Raw genomic sequence first — 15,406 nt, 5'->3', positions numbered from 1 at the left:
AACGGTAAGGAAATGATAGTTGCAGCAGTGCCTCATCTTACTTCCTGTCCTCATCTCATTCTCTTTGATTCTTTGATTTTTTTTTTTGGGGTTGCTTTTCTCCATTTCCTCCTAATAATGTCTCTTTTGCTGTCTTCCTTTACATACAGCATCCTTTAAGTCTGGCTCAGTAATCGGTGGAGAGAATTGTTTGAACTCAGAGGAAGTGTCAGCCACATAAAAAGTTAACAGCTTAAGTCATTTGTGGATTAATGCGTATTGGAGGCGCGAACCGTTTAAAACGATTCAGTTCGATTTGGTGAACTGGTTCAAAAAGATCCGGTTACATCGACTGATTCGTTCGCGATCCGGATATCACAAACTGCTTTGTTGTGAACGCGCTCACAACAGACACGGAAGAGAAGACAATGCTGAATAAAGTCGTAGTTTTTTCTATTTTTGGACCAAAATGTATTTTCGATGCTTCAAAAAATTCTAACTGACCCTCTGATGTCACATGGACTACTTTGATGATGTTTTTCTTACCTTTCTGGACATGGACAGTAGACCGTTCACACAGTTTCAATGGAGGGACTGAGAGCTCTCGGACTAAATCTAAAATATCTTAAACTGTGTTCCAAAGATGAACGGAGGTTATTAATGACATAATTTTTATTTTTGGGTGAACTATCCCTTTAAGTGTTTTTTTAAAACACTATTGTTAGATTTTATTTTTGATTTGCAATTTATGAAAGCGTAGTGTTTGCGAACAGTTATTTTCTGCCTTTCAAGTAAATAGGAGGTGTGTTTGCATGGCTGAAAATCACTGTTGCAGTAAACGGCAGCAGACTAAACTGACTTGCAATAAAGGGAATTTAAGATGTAACACCTGTGATTTTAATTGTTTTCTTTATAAATATTAACCATAGCTTTACTAATTTTACACATTTGAATGAGCTTTATTTGACTTAATCCAACCTTTGAACACTCTTGCCAAGAAGCTAGCCTATATAAATTAAATTCTCATGTCATTATCATAAATTCATATGTATTTAAATGAAATTTATTCCTGTAATAGCAAAGCTGAATTTTTCAGCAGCCTTTTTCAGTCTTCACGGTCACATGATCCTTCAGAAATCACTCTAATATGCTGATTTTATATTTACCATTGTCAATGTTGAACGCAGTTATGCCACTTTTGATATTTAAGCATGCTTGAAGAATAGTTTGACGTTTTTTTTTCAAATAAAAAAAATGTTTACACTTACACAAAAAGCGTAAAAAAAAAGTAAAAAAATCATTTGACAATAATCAGCATCTTCAGTTTCAGTATGAGACTGAGTTGGCATTTAACTTGTTAGCTGAAATGGGCGAATTACTTGCTAATAGACTAAAATGATAAAGATAAAATGATAAATGAAAAGGAAAAAAACACCATGTAGATAGTCGTCCTGTCATGTCAGAAGTCATATCCTCTCCTAAAGCTTTCACAGCTACAGAGATGTCTCCTGCAATCATATCGGCGCTCAGGCCATGGCTGCAACCTCCTTTCTGTTGCACACACTGTTACCAGTGGAATATTCCATCAGCAGTGACACTTGCAGGAAACTGCTAAATATCAGAAATGACCTGAGGTCACGTCCCCTGGAATTACTGTGTGGTTAAAGTCTGATAAGCTTACATACTCTTCTAAATAGTTTTACTGTTGCTCAATAATATTACTTTTAGACTGACAGACATCTGTGTGAATTTGCCTTTTTCTTCTTTTTTTTTCTTTTTTTATACAGCACACATGGAACTAGATGTTTTCTGAATTGTAAAACTGTGAGAAGTACTGTAGGTGGTTGCCAGGTCATTAGTATGCGGTTGCTAAGGTGTACTGAGAGGCTGCTGGGATGTTGATATGCATTTTCTAGAGTGTTCTACTTGATTGATAGTAGGTTGCAAGTCATAAGATCCCATCTCCAGGTCTCTATGATACTCTGTGTGCCTCCTTTAATGTAAAACCCATTATATTGTTCAACCAAGAAATAGTTAAAGAAATTGTATGTCTGATTGCTTATAAAATTAATTGAGGTATAAAACTTGATGATGTTGTGTTTTATCTGGTGTGACATTGATGCTCTAGTATTAGCAGCTACTGATTTCATCTGTTTTCATGTTTCAGGGTGGCTATTACTCGCATCGGCCCAAGGAGAAAGTCCGGGTGGACAGCAACAACGAGAACTCCGTTCCAAAAGACTTTGAGAATATAGACAACAGTAATTTCGGGGCACGTTCACAGACTCAGAGACATGCACCCGGCAAGCACAAACAAGGCCTTCTGGAGAAGGCGCATGCGCAGCAAAGCCTGAGCAAGAACTCCAACGAGGTCATTCAGTATGCACAGAACAAAGGTGGCTTTAATCAGACGCGCACCGACCGTCAGCGGAGGGCCGATCCCACCCTCCATCCACAGCAGTCCCAGCAGCACCGGCACCACCTGCAGCAGGCCAAGCGATCGGCCACGCCCACCGCCGACATAAAGTACGATCAGCCGCCCAAATGCGAGATCAGTGGAAAAGAGGCGATCTCCGCCCTTTCTCGCGCCAAGACCAAGGAGTGCCGGCAGCAGATTGCAGAGGTTTACTGCCGCCACAAAGAACGCCAGCTCATGCCCGAGAAGGTCACCCGTTACTGCCCCGTAGAGGGTGAGTCGACTCTTTACACTGCATACTCAATATTAAAGACCTCATAAAATCAAAATTGGGATTTTGTGGCTTTTAGTCCATGTTTATTAACTTTGAAACCTTCACTAGTTGGGGAATATCTTCAAGTTTGAAGTGAAGTGACGTGTGGCCAAGTATAGAGTCCCATACTCTGAATTTGTGCACTGCATTTAACCCATCCAAGTGCACACACACCCGGAGCAGTGGGCAGCCAGTGCTGGTGTGGGTTCGGTGCCTTGCTCAATGGTCTCACCTCATTCGTGATATTGGAGGTGGAAGAGAGCGCTTGTTATTCACTCCCCACCTACAATTCCTGCTGGACCTGAGCCTCGAAACCACAACCTTCAGGTTACGAGTTCGATTCTCTAACCATTAGGACACGACTGTTCATGACTGTTTGCGTGAAATAAAAATTGCAGCTGTTTTTGAAATGCATGTTACTGATCTTATTGTAAAATATTTTTCATGTGTTTAATGAGAAAATTATTTTTGATCTATAATATTAATCAAAAAGATAAAACTGGCCTAACCTTGACATAACATTAATCAGTGATCGTAATGTCATGAACACAGGACCATGATCCAGGATATATATATGACAGACTCCTCTCAAGTGTTGGGTGATATACTCCATAGTCATATCATCCTATCATCAGCCTGTGAGATCGCTGATACACAATATTAGCATGCTTATTTATTTAATTATTTAATTATTTAGTTTCATAGCCGGAGAGTGAGGGTAAGGCTAAAAGCACCCTAATTTTAGTGTAATATTAACTAAATATTTTTAATATGACTAAATTTGTATTTAACATAATAATTGAATAGCAATATTGTAAGTTACTAATTCTAATGCTTATATTTCCTCAGTTATTCAAACACCACCTACAGAATATGAGAAAAGTACTTTTAATTAATCAAAAAAACGTGACTTCAGTCTAACGTCAGTTTATGCACTTTAAAAAATATTCCCGTTATTATAAGCGAAGCTATCTACACTTTATGATGAATAAATCTCTTATACATCGCACATACATCAGCACTTTGTTGTTTATGATGAGAGTATTTGTGAGTCAGAGTTCAGTTAGTTTGTGAACTCAACAACAAAACTAAACGCTGTTTCAATGATGACTCATCTGAACGCCTCTGATTGGCCGCTGCATTCATAAACTCAACAGAATCGTGTGTGATTGATTGGTTATAACACACAATACTGTAAAAACACAGGGAAAGAAATGGAACAAATAAGCCTTAATATTAATGAAATAGTGTTATTATTAAAAATAATAATAATCATCTTCCTATCGTCAAAGGCATCAATATCTCTCATTATCGTCAATACATGATACTATCGTGTATTGGCACAACCCTACTTCTCTCTGGTAATGTATACTAGACATTTATTTAGTCAGTATAACCCCACCCCTCCACAACTGACTGCAACATGCATTCATTTTTGAGTGCATTGTCTACATTTCTCAAAAAACCAGTCTCTACTCTACATTTTTTCTTTTTCAATAATCTGTTACACCTGGATGTTCATCTGTTGCTACTATAGTTTCAATGTGAATTTCAGATATACATATTTTGTTTCCTGGATAATGGACCGAAATTATTGAGGACTCATCCTGCACTACACAGATTTTTATCCAATCAGATGCCCTCTAGTATGAGAATGGCTCACACACTTGCGACTGACAAGCAATTGCAAATAGTTTATGGCTTTGATGTAGGGCTTGGTAATATGGCCAAAAAAATGACTATAAAATTTTTCATATCAGTCGATAACGATAATTTTCATTATACATTTTTAATCTTCATTACCTAATTTTTATATGGTGAAATGTAATTATTATTATTATTATTTTTTTTTTACTTAATTTAACCATTGGTCTTTCATGGTAGCATACATTTAGATCATCGTAACCACAGTTAAAACCATACATATAGCACCTCAGTAACATGGTAAAAATATATGTCTATATTTTTTCTAGGTATTTGTATGAAAAACAGTAGTCTAAATACATTAAGTATAATTGCACGAGTGATATTGCTTAATCAAAAAATACTGTAATTATATTCCCTTACTCCTTTAATACGTTTAATTTATATCTACATTAATAATACTATAAAATATCTTATTATCCCACATTTCTGCCACAATACCATGGTATGGTTAGTGTTACTACAATAAATCCATGGTAAATGATGGCAGTTTGTGGATTGAAAAGCCTTCTGACTGTGTGTTTCTCTTGTTTGTCAGCGCTGTATCATCCGGCTTTAAACTAGTTTAAATAACTGTGTGTTGTTCGCTGAATTCAAGCGCTTCACACTGGATCTCACAGTGCTGTTTAGTGCTCAAGTGACCGAGACTCATTCAGGGAGTAAACACCTCTGCTCTAGGAAGCCTATTTAAAAAAAAATAAATAAATGATATTCACTGGCCAAACTTCCTGTTTAAGTAAGAAGTGCATCACCACAGGAGAGAAAACTGTACTTGTCAGGTCTTTATATGAGTTTCATGATGTTTTCTTTTGGGATAAGGAGGACCAATTATAATCATCAACCTGCAATGGCATGAATGGAAACATTAGCTGGACTCAAGACAAATAATGATCAAAATAATGATGGTTTTCACAAATTAATTGCCATCCTGTCTTTGGAGGTTTATGGAAGTAGCGCAATAAGAGTCACAGGGCTGGTAACAGACATTCACAGCACTTGTAATTACAATCAGAGACAGGCTGGAAATGAGATTCTGGATTTCCAGAAGGTTAGACGGATGTAATTGCTGTACGGTGTCTTTTTTTTTTTTTTCTGTCTCCATCTCCCTTAGCTGACTACAGAAAACATATTCATGCAATTATGCAGTGCTCAGCCGTCTGCACACAAATCAGGGCTGTGGATGGGTTCAAATAGAACAGTGACAGATCTTCTCAGGGCTCAGAGCCTCTGCCTGAAGAAACTTCCGGAAACCAGAATGGGTTTCGACAGATATGACGGGGACATCACCACAGAGACATGAGTCTGGGACATGCGGAGGTTGTAAGGGGGTGGGGCGGGCCATGAACGCATCTGTTTCCAGCAAGTACAGTAGACCGAACAAGCCAAAGGGATGCTGTTTGTATGCATTTATAAACTGTAATTGCATTGTGCAGTAACAGACAAAGTCTTTGATGGCAAACACGTGAGCGCTTTGCCTCAGTCGTGGCAATTGGCGCAGAAACAACGTAAATTTGAATCAAATGGCAGGTTTTTATGAACATTGTTGGATGAATGAGTTTCAAATGTGGTCCCACAAGGAATCTGTGTTTGGGTAACACTGTTGACTGTTGAAGGAAATCTGCAGAATAGATTTACAGAACTGAGAGGGCTACACTCAGTGGCCCATCTTGGCTGCTTGTTACAGGCTGGTCCATTTATCACAATCCAGTTAAAACAAGTAATGTTTTCTAACCAGAAGATGAGCTTTTTAAACTGAAATGTAAGATGTCCATTCGTTCCAATATATTTTTTTATTTTACATTTTAATTTTCCTGTATTGTTTGAATATTTGCTTAGGTCCACTCTGCTCTGTGAGATTTATGTCATCATCTTGTTATGCAATAAAAAAAATTCCCCTCTAAATACACTACTGTTCAATAGTTTGGGATCAGTTTATTTATTTTCAAAGGATGCATTAAATTGATTAGAAGTGATAGTAAACATTTATAATGTTACAGAAAATGTCTATTTCAAATAAATGCTTTTTTAACTTTCTATTAATCTAAGAATTCTGAAAAAAAAAATAATAATAATAATAATAATTCCATAAAAAGTATTAAGCAGCACAGTTGTGTCCGTCACATTTTTGGACGTATTTTTGATCAGATAAATGGAGTCTCGGTAAGGATAAGAGTCTTCTGTCAGAAATATTTTTAAAAAGTCATAGCGACCCCAAACCGTTTGAACCGTGGTCAATTTTATAACAAAATCTGTTAAGGCTGTGTTTAACTTGCAGCAAAACCTCGCATTGCTCTATTGATATTCATGATAGAGTGGTATCAGAAAGATCTTGTAAGGAGAGGCAACACAGATGCTCCAACTTTGAAAATGCTCATCGCTTCTGGTGAAATCACACAACTCTGCTTCTCTTCCTAGACCTTAACATACTCTTATAGCAGGACCAGTGTTTCACTGAGAACACACAGGACATGCAGGGATAGATGATGGTCAGGACTGTCCAGCCCATAAAGGCAGGACATTGAGAGGTTAAGATGGGTTAATTGCCTTTAATGAAGGACCTTGATGCATTTCCCAGCCAGGTTCTCCCTGAAGGCCAGTAGCGGTGCCTTCTCCTGTCCCCGTTTAGGCTCTATCACATGGTCTGAGAAGCCGGTGCACTTTGAGACACTAACGACAAGCTCATCTCTCAGATTATACTCATTACCCCCTCATGGCCTGTGTCTTCAGTCAGGATGGCCTTGCGCCAAAACATAGTGCCTTCAGTGTAATTTCATATGAGCATTTAAAATTAACCCTGTGGCCTGTAATGAGTCATTCAGCTTGCCCTTCTTTAGAAGTGGCAGGCTGTATCATGACTTGAAGAGAGAAGCAGTCCGCCACGTATTTATTCTGTGGGCATTTTTAGAAAGCCACAAACAACCAAGGCTCAGCCCTTGTGGTCTGCACCAAGCTATTTGTGAGTGCTGAATGTATGTCTGAAGCAAGGCGGGGTGGTGTCTTATAACAGCAATTGTGGAGATGGTATCAGTGAAACACTTATGGGCCAATACGTGATCATGTGGTGGATTGCTGCGGTTCTGGATTCCGGCATTGCAGCAGTGTCTCGGATGGACTGAGGTACCCTCAACTGGGTACAAGTGTTACAGAGGCTCATCGGTTTCATCTGGGCCATTGAGGGATACTCTCCATCTCAAGGACTGCGTCACACAGTCCATTGGGGATTGGTGACTGTATTTATTGATAGGGGTCTTTCCCAGATTGTCTTGTTCTTATAATAAAAAAAGCCTGGAGTTAGAGATGTGAATAATGACTGTAACCATATTGGCAGAAGATGGTGATCTTCAGAATGACTTGGCAGCTAAAATAATATGTAGGGTTTTTTTCTATTTAAAGACTAAAATGAACTCTAAAATCATTGAAAGAATTATTTTATATATTATATATATATATATTGAGTAAAAATGAGTATTTATGACAGCTGTAATAGTTCATGTCAAAAACGACCACTAGTGTTTAAACATTTGGGGTAGATAAGATTTATTGAAAAAAGTCTCTAATGTTCCCTAAGACTAAATATTAGAATTATTCTTCTTTTTACTATTATTATTATTATTTATCTATTTATTTATTTATTATATTTTTTTAAATTTTAAAATATAATTTATTCCTGTAATAGCAAATGATTTGGTGCTCAGGAAACATTTTTCAGTGTTAAAAACATTTAATATTTTTCCATTTCAATTTCTATAAGTTATTAATGTGTTGTGGTGTGATGCATTATTTTCAGAGTTATAAAAAGCTTGAAAGAGCAGCATTTATTAAAAATAGAATTCTTTTGTAACATTGTGAGTGTTTTTGCTGTCACTTTCGATCAGTTTAATTGCGTCATGGCTGAATTAAAATTATTCTTTTTTTTTTTTAATGTTCCCAAACCTTTGAATCAATGAAATGAATGAATTGCAGTTTTTACCAAACTGTCTTTTTGGTGTATTTTTGTTTGATTAGAAAACAACATGGCCTCGTAACCAAAAAATGCCCCTGAAAACCAGCTACAGGGTGCAAATATTACCCTGAAGTTAATTTCTGGCAACTGACAATATGTTTTAAGTTTAGATGTGGCTAATTTACTCTGGAGTTCATTGTGGCTAATGTGTGTGTCTGTGCAGGCAAAGTGAATATGAATGTGCAGTGGGAGGATGACTCTATGGAGACTGTGCCTGTGGTACCAGTGCGGATAGCCTTCATGTTGGTGGTTCATGGACGGGCCTCACGCCAGGTGCAGCGTCTCTTCAAGGCCATATACCACACGTCCCATTACTACTACATTCATGTGGACCAGGTATGTCTTCAGCACCCAATGAGTTTTATAAAGATCACCTATAAAGATGAGAATATTCTGAAATGATTGAAGAACAGGAGAGGTTGTGGTGTTTGGTTCATGTGTTAACATATGTATAAAATACAAAATGTAATAACTTGAAAAATGTTTAAATAAAGTGTATATATAAAATATAACCATTCAATGAACTCCCTGATTAACTAATCGGTTGTTGGATGAATAGTTGACCATCTCTAAGAGCAATAGTGGGGGATGCTGGGTAAACAGTGGGCTCCAAACCTTCCATTCATTAAGAAAGCGGTTTCAAAAGCCTGATGGAGGATTATTAAAGAGCCATACTTCTGTGTCTTTCACACCATTTACTTTCCCAGCTTGGCAAGTGATAGAGTGTGAACATGAAAGGCTGTTTGTTCTCACACACACACACACACACACACACACACGTAATGCCCCTTCCCTTAATTACACACACATACAGTACAAAAATACACATAATGAGCCACTTGAATTTATGGCAGGAATGCACAGGGTAAGTACGCTGTCTTGTAATTTCAAAAGAGTAGGATAAAGAGCTGCTTTTCTGGAAAAACCAGACAAATACACTGACCAAGAAAATTTTGGCATGTGCACATATTCCATGAAACCGTTTGATCAAGCCTCAATCAGTTTTTCCCCATGAGGTGCCGTTAGTGGATGGTCAGACTTTGTTTATCCTGCAGTACATGGTCACGTTTGACAGACTGATCCCAGATAAAGTACTCAGGCTCCAAATTAACCAAAGCCTGTCTTTTTTCACCCCACAGCGATCCAACTACCTGCACAGGCAGATGGTGGCTCTGGCTCGCCAGTATCCCAACGTCCGGGTCACGCCGTGGCGCATGTCTACGATATGGGGTGGAGCCAGTCTGCTTACCATGTATCTGCAGAGCATGAAGGACCTGCTGGCCATGCGAGATTGGTCCTGGGATTTCTTCATCAACCTGAGTGCTGCTGATTACCCAATCAGGTAAGTCTTGATCATCTCGCATTACTCCACTTTTGACTGATTATTCGGTTGATATCATTTGCATTGCTTGGATTGTCATTGTTTTCTCTCAGGGAATGATTCAAGTTTATTGGCTGTCACAGAGAACAATTGAGTTAACACCTGACTAGCATTTAGCTGTGGGCTGCTGGGAGATTAGTTCCAAGCAGTGTCACAATTTAGTTTGGCAAGGGATTATGGGTAATTGTGATTACCATTGGCTGTTTGATCTGGTGTCAATGAGCTTGATGGTTCATAGAACTGTTAAGGGATTACATTTAAACATCTTGCGGAGATTGGACTTGTTTATTCAGAATCAGCTCAAGTTAATATAGACAGAGCCACAACAAAATTATTGAATTTAGAGGGACTCTGAAATTAAATGAGAGCTTGTGGATAATTTTTGTAAAATAAAGAGATTAAATAAAGATTTTATGAATATTAGAAAGGAGCCGCACCAGAAAGTGATGCATAGTTTTTAAAATAGGTTTCTAAAAATTGTATATATAGAGAGATGGAAAGATAGGGAAAAATGTGTATTATTTGTAATATTATTATTATTATTATTATTCATTTTTATGTAATATTAGAAGAATTCTCATTGCAGTCATCTTGAAATTCTAAATGGGATATTCTAAATAATATTCTAAATAATAAAAATAATTACTGCTGGTATTTAAATAATAATACTGGTATTGTTGTTGTTGTTTTTATTATTATTATAATTATGTGTATTATTATGTGTACTGGTACAAAATGTGTATTGAACATAAAATAATAAAATAATGTGAAAGCATTTGTTTATAATCCGTTTTTAATCCATTTTTTTTAAGTCCAGGATTTTTCTTTGCCAGATGTTTTTCACATAAAAAAAAAATAGAATAAAAATACGCCAGTATTGCAGTATCTCATCACATTACCTGTAACTCAGTATGTCATTTCTGTCTGTAAGCCTAACTGCGTCTGAAGATTTGAATGATCACCATGATAAACGCCATTAGCGTGCATAACTCTTCAGTCCATAATGAGAGCAGGATGAGAGGTTGAGTAACCCAGCGACTCCCCCAGCTACAATCAATATTACAGCCATGTCATTTTCTGCAGCCCTCAGAAATCAGGGTGTTCGAGATCGATACAGCCCTGTGATGAATTCTGGCCTGTCCCGCGCAGCGGTTCAAGGTTAATCCTGCCTCTCTTTCACTCTGTCGCACGCCACACCTCCAGACCGCAGAGGTTTCCTAAGAGCCAAAGCCCCTTTAAAGCGGAACATCAAAGAAAAATAAAATGATTCTTTTCATCTGTAGCTCGGAGTCGGGTTCAGGTGCAAGCTATAAGTAGCCTGGCAGTGAGTGTGTGTGTGTGTGTGTAGTGCAGTGATGTAGCTGCTATCATTTGTATTATACTGTGCAGAAACACCATTTCTCTAAAACATGAGGACAAATTGCTCCATTAAGGAGTCCAATCCGGCTCCTCCGGTCGTGGTGATGGAGAGTTATTTCTCAGTCCACTATCACAACAGAAACACAGGTCAGCAGAGAGGAAGCTGTAAGGAAAATACTCAACCAAAGAAATGTTCCATTCAACTCTTTAAGAGTTGTTAGTGTTCATTTAAGAGTTATATGAACAAAACAAGCTTCAAGTCAAGCTACAAAACTTTTTACTTGAAGCCATTAAATATATGAAATTGGTACAAAATCAAGGTGGAAAAGTTGGCATGAATGCATTTAACAGATTTAATGAGGGAATGTTGTAAAATGTAAATATCCATTTGCTTTTAAATTATCTAGACAAAAGATTAGAATTTAGAATTTTAGATTTTTAAAATGCTCTGAAGGCACTAAAATGCTCTTCTGGCATAGTTTAGGCACATATGTAATTATGGTGTAGTTATATAATCTCTGATTGGTGGAAATATCTTTGCATAATCATGGATAATGTAGATTTTTTTCCAGGATTTTCTGCTGTTGAACACAGTTCTTAAAAAAAAGAAGTTGAAATGATGCAGGATGATGCCTTCAACAAAAGTATGTATCATCGATTAACAACCTCTTAGCTCAGCGTACATCTCTCTGGAAAGTTTATAAGTTATCAGGGTTTCCCTATGGAGAAAATCAATGGGATTTTTTACTTTTGGAGCCCGACTGTTGCAGTGCTGTATGTGAAAGATCTCCTCAGATTGGACAGAAGTGAGCAGACTGATGGGTCAAGTTTGAACTCCATTAGACCTAATCTCAATTTGGCTACAAAGATTGAAGGGTTATCTTCCTGACATTGAATGTTTTATCACACTCATGCCCCCAATGGCCTTTTGAAAGAGGAAGTGAGTGCAAGACAGGAAGTGAAGTGAGAGACAGACAGAGAGAGACGAGACAAAGTCACAGACAATGTTCAGCTGCACGCCTGAGATCAGCGTGTTTGCAGAAGGTTGACTTTAGTGACACTGCAGACTGCACTCCGATTCATAGCGGCTGCTCCCATTACCAGCTAATTGCGTATGACCGCGTGTGTTAGAGGTCCTGGAGGACATCGTCAGTCTTGGTCTTCAGTCTTAAAGACCTGTGCACAGCCCTGTTGCAGGGCGCTTTGTCCGCATGTCGTGACTGCGGTGCCGAGGGACGTACGGTACCTGTGTCTAGTGACTTAGCTGCTTATTTTCCTCTCTAATTCCCTCCTGATGTCCATCCTTCTGCATGGATGCCTGTGAAAGGGGCTGACAAAAAGCTCTCTGCTCTATAGGCGAGCCTGGACGCCAGGGGCGGAGGGCTCTGTTACACAGTGGCTTTGTTGGGAGCACTGGGCTCTTTTCTTCCATTTATCTGCACCATCTTGCTTTTTTTCTCCAGCCGTTTTTAAAGTCAGCGCCGCTGCTTTTATGGCCTTTTCATGAAGAGAGAAAAGGAGAAAACAATGAGTCTGACTCTGTTGTTCTCTTCTTCCTATGTGGTCACATGGGCTCCATGATGCCCTCTTCTGGAACGGAGCAGCTATACTAACCATTTAGGAAAAAAATACTAGCTTACTAAATACTGTGCAATATATATATATATATATATTTTTTTTTTTTTTTTTTTTTTTTTTTTTTTTTTTTCCAGGTTACTATATGAAAAATAGTAAAAAAAAAAAATAGTAAAAAAAAAAAATATTACTGAAAATAAATACAAATGTAAATACAAATGTTAATGTGAATTATAAGGTTAATGAGAATTTAAAAGTAAAATGTAATGGTACATCACTTAAACATTAAAGTCTCCCATTTTCATTTATTCTAATTTGAACTCTGTATTATGATTTGTCGTCTTGCATTTATTTTCGTACTTATATGTGATTTGTATTTTTTTATTCTTTTTTTTTTCATATGCATTATGCAGTAAATATTTCATATTGTATTATGCTACATTGTTGGCACATGACCTGACTGTTGCATTCAGATTCAGTTATTGAAAATAATATATATATATATATATATATATATATATATATACTGCATGATGGAGCCCAAAGAATATCCCTAAAATTGAAGATATGGGGCAAAATAACCCTTTTTATCTCATATTTACATCACATAGTTCAGAAATATCACACGAGCAGTAGGCTAAGTGCAATATCACACGAGTGCAAATGTAATACTCATCTTAACAGTTCATTAAGAAGTTAATATCATTTTGTTTTAGACACAATGTTGTCTGTTTTGCTCAATTTTGCCAACCAGAAGATAAAGACAAATCAGAACTGTTCATCCCCGTGCAACCCACAGGAGCATTTAATTTCTTAATCCATGTTTTGAACGATTTTAACCATTGGCTATAGCAGCGTTGGATTTAAAGTGGCACTGCACAGACCGATCGGTGGATGACATCAAAGTACCACGAGAGCGATTGAAAAGCACAAGGAGTCGTCTGCTCTCTCTTTTATTATATTTCTCCGAATTTGATGTGCGATAAATTAGATTAATTATTCACCACATCAAGTAATTAATTAGATTAAAAATAATAATCGCTTACCATATATATAGTTTTTAGTACTGATTCCACACTTTTCGCAGTTAAAAGTGGTACAAAGCAGATATAATTTACCTCTAGTTCATTCATCACTACTGAGACCCAGTATGGTGTCCTCATGGTTGCATTTTGTGCAGTTGTAGCAGGTCATCCAAGTACTCCATGCCTAGAGAAAATTTTGAGAGACCTCAAAAATAAAGCATAAACATCCCCTCTGTCTCTCTTTCCCCTGCTCCCTCCCACTCAGACTGTTGCTCATTATTATTGCACAGTTTTGATGGCACTGCAGTCAGATTTCAAATCTTGCTGGTAGCTCGGTTACAGAATACAGCACTATTAGCCTGAGGTCTGAGTTTAGCCAGCGCAGGGAGTGACTGGCAGCTGTACATGCACTGAGCACTGGAGAGGGGTTTCATTTCAAATGCCACACTGGCTTTCCCATGCTGATCTTTGGCAAACAGGAAGACACTGGAGGTCAGAGTGCATTTGTGTGTGTTGATCTTTTTACCACAGCAGTTAAACATTTAACATTGCTGTATGACAAACAGGATGATAAAGCGTCTTAAGCTACAGAAAATGAAGAGATGAGTGAGATAAAGTGAGTGTGTGATTGACGTGTGTGTCTGTAGGCATGTAGACGACATCATGCGAGTGATGACGGGATGACAGAGTGTTTACTGTGGCGCTAAAACATCACATGCAAACATCAACAAATTCATCACAGCTATTTATAACTGTTGCAAACAAACATTTGTTGCCTTCAAAATAATTAATTCAGAACCAAGCAATCTTTTTCCTGAAAATCCTAATTTGTACTCAAAGGTGGCCATTTTTGATTGGGAACACCAACTTAGGTAAATGATTTCCACCACAGCACATGGGTTAAAATTTCTAAGCTTTAGAAGTCAATTATAAGGTTATAATAAGCATTTAAAAGTGAAATATGATGGTACGGCTCCTATAACATTGCAGTCTCTCATTGACTTTCATTGTAAGAATGTTCACAATTACTATCTAACGGTAATTTGCATACTCTCTTGCGGCTTTGTTCACAGTCAAGGCTAGTAACTCGAAAGATGCTGGTTTGATCCCCAGAAATGTGAGCCATGACTGTTGTTCCTTTGAGCAAGCCATTTCTCAAATTCCACTTTCCCTGGTATTGCCATAAATAAAGATTTTATTATTCTTTTTATCTTCAGTGTGAAGTTCTTTCCTCTGTAGCAGAAGCCTGCAGTGAAAAAAAATGTGTGAGAGGAGTGTGTATGGGGAAAAAAGACTACAGACGTTCAGGCAATGCATTTCGACAGGCGGTGAAACCGGGGAGCTGGCATCAGGGGCTGAATTTGGCTCTGTATGTGAGCTTGGACTCACCCAGAATCCCTGGTGCTCCGCGCTCATTTACACTGTGCCTCATTAGCCTGATTAGCAAACTCTCTGTTACTCTTTCTCTCTGTGACTTGTTTTCTGGTTTCCCTTCCAACATTTTTTCAATGTCTCCTCAGGACCAATGATCAGCTGGTGGCCTTCCTCTCCAAATACAGAGATATGAATTTCATCAAGTCCCACGGGAGAGATAACGCTCGGTGAGTGCTGCCGTGTGATCACACTGATGGCTTATGGTGCCCAAGACACT

At 37.9% G+C, this 15,406-nt stretch overlaps 1 protein-coding gene across 1 annotated transcript in view; it reads left to right on the top strand.

Moving 5' to 3' along the window:
• The window catches only part of LOC132144274 (xylosyltransferase 1-like), a 57,757-nt gene that overhangs the window by 25,875 nt on the left and 16,476 nt on the right, over positions 1–15,406 (top strand). Inside the window, exons 2-5 of the mRNA XM_059555057.1 lie at positions 2,147–2,669; positions 8,579–8,751; positions 9,555–9,757; positions 15,276–15,356. Coding sequence (XP_059411040.1) covers positions 2,147–2,669; positions 8,579–8,751; positions 9,555–9,757; positions 15,276–15,356 — 980 coding nt within the window. The remainder of the gene's footprint in view (positions 1–2,146; positions 2,670–8,578; positions 8,752–9,554; positions 9,758–15,275; positions 15,357–15,406) is intronic.

This window comes from Carassius carassius, chromosome 1 (genome assembly GCF_963082965.1).
Source record: "Carassius carassius chromosome 1, fCarCar2.1, whole genome shotgun sequence".
NCBI classification, from domain to species: domain Eukaryota; kingdom Metazoa; phylum Chordata; class Actinopteri; order Cypriniformes; family Cyprinidae; genus Carassius; species Carassius carassius.
The sequence above is the reverse complement of the archived record's forward strand: the minus strand, read 5'-3'. Positions and strand labels throughout refer to the sequence as shown.